This window comes from Cupressus sempervirens, chromosome 5 (assembly GCF_028749045.1).
Source record: "Cupressus sempervirens isolate cs-2001-9-10 chromosome 5, ASM2874904v1, whole genome shotgun sequence".
NCBI classification, from domain to species: Eukaryota; Viridiplantae; Streptophyta; class Pinopsida; order Cupressales; family Cupressaceae; genus Cupressus; species Cupressus sempervirens.
In genome coordinates, this window is record NC_143122.1 from 257,520,601 (window position 1) to 257,532,774 (window position 12,174).

The 12,174-nt window shown below is 29.3% G+C and overlaps 1 protein-coding gene across 2 annotated transcripts; it reads right to left on the bottom strand.

Moving 5' to 3' along the window:
- Positions 1–8,645: 8,645 nt before the first annotated feature.
- LOC149555518 (NAC domain-containing protein 22-like) lies at positions 8,646–11,750 on the bottom strand. 2 transcript variants are annotated; one of them, XM_089829587.1, is made up of 3 exons: positions 11,347–11,750; positions 9,526–9,785; positions 8,646–9,243 (listed from the first exon to the last, which is right to left on the bottom strand). In XM_089829587.1, the coding sequence occupies exons 1-3, from the start codon at positions 11,513–11,515 to the stop codon at positions 8,806–8,808; spliced, it is 867 nt and encodes a 288-aa protein (XP_089685713.1). In that variant the 5' UTR covers positions 11,516–11,750; the 3' UTR covers positions 8,646–8,805. The 2 variants fall into 2 exon arrangements, with proteins under 2 accessions (XP_089685713.1, XP_089685714.1); XM_089829588.1 differs by having other exon boundaries at positions 8,646–9,240; positions 11,347–11,658.
- Between the last annotated feature and the right edge of the window lie 424 nt (positions 11,751–12,174).

Sequence of the window (12,174 nt, forward strand, 5' to 3'; positions counted from 1 at the left end):
TCATTGCCCCCTAGTATTTCCTATTTCTTACAATTGGTATTAGAGACCAGTTACTTAGAAGAGGATTGATAACTTGAGTAAGATTATTGTGGATTTAGATCAGTTGCAAAAGAATTTGGAAGAAGCTCTTAAGGAACTTGATGTAATCAAGGAAGAAAGAGACATCCTAAAGGACAACTATAAAGATACGTGCACGCTACCATTTAGAAGTTGATAAAAAAAATTGAATATATCAAATCCAAGAAAGAGTCAAATGATTAGATTGAGGATAGTGATGTAGTTTCTAAGATGAAGAAGAACAGTGAGATCCTTAAGGATGATCTTGAAATAACTAATTGAGTAAAGGCACAAACCTATGTCACCCTTTAGGATATCCAATAGGGTTATGACCAAATAGTTTATCATGTAATGCCCCGCCAGGGAACCCAAAAAGAAATTAATCTAAAGTTTCACTAATTTTGCAAAACATTTTTTTTTAAAGATAAAGATACAACAACAATTATAGAATAGTGGAAGAAATTAACATACACTCATACATCAACAACACATAAATAGGTCACAACTCTTAAGGGTCCCATGGTGATGAATCACATTTAATTTTAATTAACTCTAAATCCAATATATAATAAATCCACATCAAATAATAATATACAAGTATGAATCCATTTAAATAATATACAGTCATCTCGAATTCCACTTGGAAATAATTATAATGCACCATCATCCATTATACAGGTCATAGGGTATGAAGGGCTAGAAGAATATACAACATAAAAATAGATTACAACAACATCTCAGAGGATATAATGAAATCAAATACAATACACTTAGAGTATAACCATCCATCATAGCACTACAAGATTGGATAGAAAGGAACATCTGTACAAACACATCCAACAATGGCATCCGACAGTCGGATCTCAATGGTATAAGAAAAAGAACAACCACATGACCTCATGGAATGCAAAAAGGTCCACTCCCATTGCATTGAGGAGATATACTCAAGTCCTGAATAGGATAACAGACTCAAAAGTCAAAAACAACATCCAGGTTCAAAGAATCACCTAAAAGAAAACTATCTTAAAGGGTACCAATACACAAGTATCAACTAATCCTAGAGGCAACACCAACATGGAGGAAATCTATTATGCATGTGGGAAAGTGTTATCACATGAGCCAACTTTAAGGTTACCCTGGTAGAATCTCAGAATTCCACCTTCCTAGAGTCTCTATGTGGTATTAGTATCCTTTTATACAAACAAGTCATACTAATGAGTTAACTCTCAGGTTACCTAGCTAGTCTTTTAATCTTCTACCCCCCTAGTGACTTTTTGTGGTACCAATATCTTATTAATTTATTTTAAACCCATTTAATGAAATGTTATCACTTATTAAAACAACCTACAATGGGTTACCCAAGAAAACTCTTTAGGGCTTCAACATACATTGCAAGCCATGTCCCAACATGACATACAAATAACCTACCCTAAGCTCAACAAAAGTAGAAGATCACAAAAGACCATGTATACATTAGTTGTTAAAAAAATAACTAACAAGTACTAAAATCACTGATCTTAATCACGAATTCCACCAATATGATCATCCTAATAGGACTAATCCCAAAATCAAGTACACATACACCAAATCCATGTCAACATGACATAATCAAGAATAAATGATACAAACACCTCAGTCCTATGGAAGTGACTAAAAAGATATCCAAATACAATTGATCGAAGACTCAGAGGTTATATCGGATAGGTCACACCATTCACCTTAGTTTCACACAAGAACACTAGAAAGCAATAAAAATCAATAGACCAAACTCCTCATAGAGCATACAAAACACATTACCATGGTTGATTATAAAAGATTGCGATCAAAACATCATCATGACATCATAGACAAAACTCCCAAGCCTCTGGTAAACATCTTGACTGGTCAAAGCTAAGTTAACCTCGAAACCCAACAATAAAATCACACATCATAAAAATAGTACATACAAAAGTAACTTCCACAAAATATTAGGATTAGAAACTACAACAATTCCATTTTCACTTATAGGTTTTCAAGTTTTTAGTTTTGTTATCAAGTATATTAGTTCATAATGTTTTTCGATCTCAATCTAGGTTTCAATTTTCATTTCTCTAATTGCCAGATTCACTAAGTTTTTCTGAGTTCACTAGAATTCCAAACAATTCAACAATTCATATAAAGTTGCTTAAACATAGTATCATAGTTCAATCCATTCTCCCGAATACAAGATTCAATACACATACACATTATAGTCTTTGCCTTTCAAAATATTTAAACTTGTAAAAAGGGTTTTTGAGTTCTCATATTTCCATTTTAAAGTATTATAGTGACTGTATTTTTCAATTACAATAAATAGTTTATGTTTTCATTTCGAATGTATCAAAACTGCTAAGGTTCTTGAATTATCGAAAGATGTAATCAATTTCCCCTAATAGTAAAAAAAACATTTTCATATAAAATCGAATCATTAAACAAAACCTAAGTTAACCCATCTCCCCAAATCACAATTCAAAGTATGTTGTACAAATACATTTTAATAATAAATTAATTAAAAGCTTTAATTAAATATTATTAACCCTCAAACAAAAATCATTAAATTAATTAATGATTATAATTACCTATTAATAACTTATTTCAAATTATTAATAAAATAACTACTAATCTATTAATAACATAATAATTAAAAATAATACTAATATAATTAACAATTATATTAGTTAACAACAACAATAATAAAATATTATTTAATTAATTTAAAATTTAATAATTTTAAATATATTAAAAACTAATTATTATTTTAAAAATTTTAATAAATAAAATTTATTAAAAGTAAAATTAAAATAAACTAAACTCCTAACATTTTAAAAGGCCCATCAACCTACCACCCTTAGTGGCCACCACAACAACTCTTTTGCTACTATAGTAGATTCTTTAGCATGCGCAACAAGGCATTGGCTATGAAAGTAAAGAGAGGAGGGAGAGGTGGGGGTGTGGTGCCCACCTCCCACTCATAAAAATTAAATTCTTTAAAAAAAAAAAAAATTGTTTATAAAAATAATAAATTCACCCCTTTCTCCCATCATTTTAATATTTAATAATGTAATTAGATAGTAATTATAAATTACTATATAATTACATTACATACATACATACATACATACATACATACATATATATATATATATATATATATATATATATATATATATATGTATGTATGTATGTATATATATCCATTAGATCTAATAGGGCCACTACATTCAACCAAACACATTCTCTATAGAAAACTCCTAATTTTCTAAATCATATATATATATATATATATATATATATATATATATATATATATATATATATGTATATATATGTATATATATGTATATATATGTATATATATGTATATATATACATATACATATATATACATATATATATACATATATATATACATATATATACATATATATACATATATATATACATATATATATATATATATATATATATATATATATATATATATATATATATATATATGATTTAGAAAATTAGGAGTTTTCTATAGAGAATGTGTTTGGTTGAATGTAGTGGCCCTATTAGATCTAATGGATATATATATATATACATATATATATAGATATATACATATATATACATATATATATATACATATATATATATATATATATATATATATATATATATATATATGTATATATATATGTATATATATAGAATGAAGAACAATTAAAATTATAATGAGGGTTCCAATCTAATTAATTCATTCATAGATATATTCAAGAACAAAACAGAGAAGATTTCAACACAAGGGTTTAAAACTCTTAAATAGATTTATCCAGACATGAAGAAGATAGGAATTCAAAGAACCAAAAATCCACTATACAGTTAAACCATGAGATCCTACCTAGAATTAGATGCTAAGACACAAACACACAAATGCATGAAGCATGCAAAAAAACCCCTTCCTTCTAAAAAGCTTCTTCCCTGGAAAATCGCTTCTTCCCTGGAAAATCGCTTCTCCAAAACCCAGTTTCTACAACAATGAGCTCTAGATCTCTAATAAAGAGTTCTCCCCTAAATTTGGGACTCTTATTGTGCAATCATGCGAGGGAACTTGTTGATCAATTACTGTTTATTACTTTATTACCTTTTACTTTTTCATGCACAACTCTTTTAGATATTTAATTACAAAATATCCTATTTAAATAATTAGTTTTCTCTCTTTAATTAATTGACTATATTTTAATTTCATGCATACGCTTTATGCAATTTAATTAAAATAAACTTTATTAAATTTATGTTTTCTCTCTCTAGTTAAGTTTTTTTGATCAGTTCCCTCTCTAGTTAATTATGAGATGTTTTAATAATATATTTATTAATTCAAATAATAGTATTATTTAGAGTTTATTATTTAAAATAAAACTCCTACATAATAATTATTAAATTAAATAAATATAATTATGCCTAAATTAGAACCATAACTTTATCTTTAAGTTTCATTCTTTTATTTATCAATTCACAAGACATTTTTAATAATATATTTATTAACTTAATTAATAATATTATTTAGAGTTTATTATTAGAATAAAACTTGTAATTAAATTATTATTAAATTAAATAAACATAAAACACCAATATTAGAACTTTGATAAATTCTCTAAATTTAATTCTTTTAATTAATTAATTTCTTAAAATATAATTAAATACTAAACTTTATTTATTAAATTGCATTAAATTAAATCATTAAATTATTTTTTAATTTGATTTAATTATAGTGGAAAATACTCACAGAGCTACAAAATTGAATGCAAAACCATAACAAATTACAGAAAACTAGATCAAACTCAAGGGTTAAAAATCAGGAATTCACGTCACTTGATGAATTTAGAAAGGTGAAACTAACTTAGACACTTGTCCTAATTTCTATGACAATTAACTTAGGGCTTAGGATACAGACTCAAGAGTTATCTCCCCACTTATACCATTGAAATACTGCAATAGGGTATGCTCATCTTGGCAATTCAGGGAAGTCAATACCCCATACCTGCAATCTACATAAAATCCACACATGTACAAACACAATATTCTAAACTAAATAGGCAATGGAAGGAAGTGGTACACCATGTAGATCCCAACTAGCAGGTGACTACGACTCCTTTCCTCAACCACATTATAAATGTCAAACATAAAGAAAACATACATGCACACCATACATATGCAAGCATGGGGTAAGTATCCATAGAAACTACATATAATTAATCCATCTATCTAACCATCATGACATAACTAAAATCACTAACTAAACATACTTATATCATTATTGAAAGGTTAAACATAAACACATGAAATTATTGAATTAACTTAGTAACTCAACATACATATCAACTAAATATGAAATACATTTAATCTAATCTGGTAACCAAGTACTGATAATCCTAAAACATAATTAGAAAATTAACCTAAAAGAATTGACACTACACTAGTAAAGTAAAGTAGGGGTAGGCATTAAATATCATCAAACATATTATGACAAAAATGATTTTGACCATACCCATGTGGCACCACTTAGCATCGATGTGGCATAGAGGTGGCCAAAAGGTTATGACTGAAAACCTTTTATCCAAAATTTTATACACAATATATATATTTTTCCCAGTGACCCTTAGTGGGTCATTTGCAAAGCACAAACCCTTGTCACCCTTTATGATATCCGATAAGGTTATGGACAAATAGGTTACAGGAAAACATTTTATGACCAAACAGGTTTCAATTCATGTTATGGCTGAAATGGTTTTGGGCTAGCCACATGGCACCACTTGGCATTGATGTAGCACAGAGGTGGCCGAAAGGTTACAACTAAAATCCTTTTGATTAGAACACTTTTAGCTAAAACTATACACAAAAATATATTTTTTCTATGGTGATCCTTAGCATGCCATTTTCACTGAAGTGACTTGTGGATTTCATGGAGCAAGTTAGGGTGTTTTGGCTGTAACAAGTAGGTGCAACTTTTTTAATTTTGTTTTTTTTTGTTGGGTTTTTCTTAAGTTAGCATATGCTATTATTAGTTATATTTATTATTTTATAAGTATTTTATTAGTTAGTTAGATTTATTGGTTAAATTAGTTAAACTTATTTTTTTAGTTATTATATGTTGGATAGATTAAATACATTAGAAAATTATATAGTTAAATTTAATCTAATTAACCATAGGTGTAGATTCAACTAGATAACTCAGTCATGCAATTTAATACCTAGTTAATCATAGATATAGATTAATATAAGTAGTCAATTGTATTTTAGAAGAATTTAACCTAGGAAAACTAGATTATAACATATCTATCTTTTAAGATACAAAACTAACTATTGGCAGTGGATCAACATCCCTGGCAGGATTCACAACATGGCTTAACCACCTTCTATGGTTCTATAATACTATTGGTTGTATCACACATTGATAGGTCAATCTTTTGGTGTAACAACTACTTCTGGCCTTTGTAACAATTGGTATCAGAGCTTATTCATAGGTTCAAATCTCGTAGGCCACATCAAGTGATGCTAGAGGGGGATTGTTAATAGTGGGCTAGCATCTCTCATAGGATTTGCAACATGGCTTAACCACATCTTGTGATTCTATAAGACCATTGGTTGTATCAAGCATTGATATCTTGATCTTTTGGTGTAACAACAATCTTGGCCTTTCTAAAACTAATGTAGTCAAACACCAGGTAGAGCAAAACTATAATAATTTAGTTTCTCAAACTTATTCAAAAAATATATATCGCAAAATCTAGAGGACCAACTTTGTTGTTCAAATATAGATCTATCTTTATCATACTTGCATCTTAGCTCAATTTATAGGCATACACATCTTTATATACATCATACATTATGGTATCTAGTACTCAGGGTGCACATACATCATTATAGGAGGGTACTATTCATAGAGGGGGTGGTAGTGCTGAGTTTGGTATAACATGTATGGTGATATCATCTACTAAGGAGAAAGAGAGAGAGAGAGAAGTTATTTAGAGATACCGTTGCTAGGGTATCTCATGCTATCAACATCCTAGATTCTATACTAATGATTTCTACCACCCTCCCTAATAGGGAGAAGGTTACTAATATGAGAGATGAGTTGTATTGTATGATTCAAATAGTTGAATCATACAACTCATATGACAGTATCATTATTGAGTTTTTTTATTCTTCTCTTTCTTGCACCTGAAGTCCTCAATAGAAGAAATATTGAGAACCAAAAATACTATGAATCCCCACATGCAAGGAACATGCAATTCAAAAAACTGAGCTCTGATACCAATTAAAGTGGAAATAAGAACATCCTAGAAAGCCATTTGAGATCGGTATGAACATACTACATGAAATGATTTCTTGAATAAATTCTAATAAATGAATACATGCACATGCAACTATGTCATAAAAGTGGAAACATGCATATTTGATTTCCAACAATTAAAACCTTAAAGGAAAGTGATTGCAGTATACAAATCAGACAAATTTCAGCATCATTATAACATGTAGAATTAATATTTTAGAATTATGAAACTAGAGGAATGAGACATGATAGAAAACATAGATATATGTGGGGAAAACATTTCTTGGTAAAAATCCCATTCTCCAAAACAAGAAGCTAATGTATTATTCAACAATAAGTTAGAATATGTTTTTAACCTTCACATGAAGATTTACATCTTGCTCCATCCTAGAGAAAACTGTTAACATAGCCCTACATAAAGAACTTCTCATTTCTCACATACATCTCCTTAGCAATGAACATACAAAAAAAAGACAGTTTCCAAAGATTCTACATTCAACATATTTACAACTTATTTAGAAACTTCCTGTATGTAGAACTCCAATAAAATTAGTGAATCAGAACCAAACAAGAATTGAATTGAATTCTACCATGCATAGAAAATTTAATAATAAAACAATCGTAAATTATGCATATTGTCCGATATTATTTGAATACTCTATTAGCACCAATATTAACTTAAACAATATATTTATATATTTATAACATTATACCAACCATTTTAACTTTTACACTTCAAAATCCTTGGAAAGAAGTTTCAATAAAATATTTTATTGTGTTATACTGTCATATATATGATTATTATTTTGACAAATTAAGTATTCTAATAAACTCTTTAGGTTGGTTTGGCTTGGTTTTTGTGTTATACTGTCTTATATATGATTATTATTTTGACAAATTGAATATTCTAATAAACTCTTTAGGTTGGTTTGACTTGAGTTACTGGTATGGGTGGCAAGGATCCAAGCCCTATAAATATAATATCTTTATTAAGAAACCATTTCGGATCTGATTATCTAAATAGATATAAAAGAATTCACTTGACTAATTCAGATGTAATTAATGTCAAAGACACCCTGTAAAAGCAATTAGGAGTAGAGTATAATGAGCTGGAAGTAATTAAATTTCTTAATTGTAAACTTAGTTTGGACAGTCATTTCTATATTAAAATACTAATATTTATAAATAAAATAAAATAAAATAAAATAAAATACGTTATTTCTTGCTTAAAAAAAAAAACATCTCAAAGATGTAAACTAAATAGAATTCAAACTTATTTTGAGAATTCAACTTTTTAACAAAACTAAATTGGCTGCCCCAACCCAAAAAAAATAAAAATAAAAAGAGCCCAGACGCTCAAATTGAGGATTTACAAACATGAAATCTAGAGAAAAGGAAGATGCATCTTCGTTTTACATGGTGAAGCTATACTTTGAAGGAATGCATGTACCATCTGAGATGTTGTTCCAGTAGTCCTTAGGAGTGGATAGCAGGACAGAAGGTGTCCATGGACTCACTAAGCTCTGCTGACAAAACAGCTTTTCCACAGACATCTTGGGTACCTCTAACTCTGGCGGTTTCAACTTTGTTTCATTGAATGAAGCCATGCAGTCCAAAAGCTCTTCATCATCACTTCTATTCTCACAACACAATCCTTCGTCATCGATAGATTTACTTGGAAAGTTCATCAGCTTATAATCATGGTTACAGTTCAGTGAAAAAATGTCACGTTGTATAAAAGACGAAGAAGATGAAGAAGGCTTCTCATCAGCTGAGACACCAAGCGAGCGCTGCTCCAGTGTTTTCTGTGTAGTGGGTTTTTTGTATATGCGGCACAAAACAACATCCTTCTGCACCCACAATTTATAAGAAGATATTGTCATTCTAACGGTGTAAAGTGAAGAAATAAAAAAATTCAACTAAACTATCTGGTTTCTTGTCAAATGATCAAAATTAGATCAATGGATAATGAATGTTAGATTAATAGATAATGAATGAATTACACTTGTCTTATCATATAGAAGTTTCAATGTATAGAAATCTTCTAAACATTTGTTAGAAGAATTATCAAATATTTCAATATAAAGAATTCTTCAATGAACTTTTTTGTTATAAGTGTTGTAAACAAAAACCTTAGTTGAAGGGCAAGAATCTAGCATTCTGTACTCGTTCATAATCCAGTCTGTCTTCTCCCCTCGTGGGGCTTTGCCTCTGTAAAAGACCAGAGTCTTCTTAAGTCCAATGCATAGAAGCTTTTTATTGCGAACTGGTCTGTCTGAACCAGTGGCCTTCCAATATCCTGAGACTGTAAGCCTGCTCCTTCTAGCTGCGGCACACTTTTTATCTCTAGGAACAAAGAAAAACCATTCCCTTTCCCCAATAAATGCCATACCTGAGACAATGATAAATTCAGACAACTCACAAGAACATAAATCCAGATTCTTACAACTATGTATGTTAAAAGAAATCTCTGAATCGAGAATTTAATATCCATTATTTAAACCCAAGTGTTGTATCACTGAATTTTGAAATCTAAAATTTATAAACTGGATCTGATATAATCTAGACTGGAACAAATTCTTCACTTGAGTAATAATCAAATGTGTTTAAAATCTATCTTTTCTAGTTATCCCATGGTTGATCATGAAGTTTGGTACCGAATTATGTGCTTTCAAATATAGAAATTCATTATATCAGTGGACGCTTCACAATTTTTAACTTTTCCGAACCTTTTAAAAATATTTATGCAATAATTTTATGTTTATATTTTAAAATAAACTTAGTGATCTATCATTGGTATGGTATTTTGCAAATTATATAAAGATTGCAGTGCTCATGGGTTCGAATATTCAGGATGCAAAATGAAATTCATTCTGAAGTGTTAGATCTTTAATGCTTTTCTATCAAGTATAGTATTTACAAATTTTACATAATTCTGAAGTGTTAGATCTTAAATGCTTTTCTATCAAATCTAATATTTACAAATTTTACATAATTCATTTAAAATTATTTTGATGACAAATCATATACTATGAATGATTTTACTTTAAAGTCATCATATCTGCAATCTTGAACTAATTTACTAAACACCATTTCCCAACAAATCAGAGATTGATCAAATACCTATTATATGATTAAAGAGACTATTATAAAATCATAACAATTTTTTTAATTTTTAATTTTATATTTTTTTAAATCTTGAAAACCCAATTAAATGGATTGTTATATTCTAAAGCTGCACGTTAGAATATTTTTTCATTATCTCAAGAGACTTATCTTTTATGGTGTAGGCCATCATATTAGAGTTTGGAAAGTTTTCCGACATAGTATTTTAACCTATATCTCAGGTCCTCATTGCATCTGCCCTAAGTGTGTGCAAAACAAAGGTCGTCTGTATACATAACAGAAGCTAATCATCAACAGGATAAAACATCAAGAATTACGTGACTTAGCCAATGACTTCTATATAGATAAATACAAGATAATCATTAATATAAAATAATAATGATTATATTTCTCAGAAAATTTACATTTTAATATTTTGATGATAGATAACCGAATATGATATGAAACATTCATCCTAAAACAATTTTATAAACTGAAATTCAGAAACAACAACGACGAACATCAAGAATTACAACATACCCATCTTTAAGTAAGATGTGATAAAGTAAGATGTGATAAAATAACCATCTTAAATAAAATCTGATAAGATAACCATCTTCCAATCAGGACATACACATCTTAACAAAGATCTGGTAACCAGAATATCTATAAAATTAAAGTAGGCTTAAGGACTTACCTTCAACCTAACAAGATTTTCCAACAAATACTAATCAACATAACAGAAACCCTAACAAATACAATTTCAACCCAAAATAAAACAACATGAAACTATCTTAAAAATTGCAGATCACTGAAAAACTAATAATTTCTTCTATCATAGTCAGTACCTGGGAGCTGCCAAGGATCATATCGGTACAAATCCAAAGTCCCAATGATATCAAATCCAAACTGTTGGCCTTGCACTTTTTTCCTGAGATAAAACCCCACTAATTCCTCTTCTGTGGGGTGAAATCTGAACCCAGGAAGCTGAAATTCTCCCTCTACTTTGGCTTCCATCTTCAATCATCAAATGAATAGAAAACAAAACATAGCCTCTATTCTATATATTACAAAAGTTCTCAGAGCTTGCGATAAAATCAAGTCTTGCTCTTCAACAAACCCTGGAAAATGTGGAGGTAATTTCCTGGAAACTATCATGCCAACTATACTCCATTCAATAAAATCAAAGTCTTGTTCATCAAGTCCAAATTTTATAAGACTTTTGAATACAAGCACGAATTTGGTTTTACATTATCTGAATACAAGTCATTCCGCGTTATAATGGAGAAAAAGACTTGACTCTTGAATTGACGTCAAACCCATCAACGTCTGCACAGCCTTGCCATGATCTGCTTGGAATCTCTCATTTGAATATAAAATTTAGAGTCTCTGTCACCGCGTCAAAGTCATTGAGCATACACGCGCGTTCACATAAAGAAATGCAGAGTAGCTTTTCATAGCCTCGAAAGATTCGGTATTTTATTATACACCATAAATGCCAACTTGACTTATAAAAAATACTCGGGTGGTCTTTTTGTCATACAATATTGTTTTGTATTAACTTCTTGGTATGTTCTTGGCTTTGCAAAAGATTTCATTCCAGGTGTAAAGTCCGTTAACTTTTTGTTGCATATATATTATTGTTATTGGATATTGCTGATGCTCTTATAGACTAT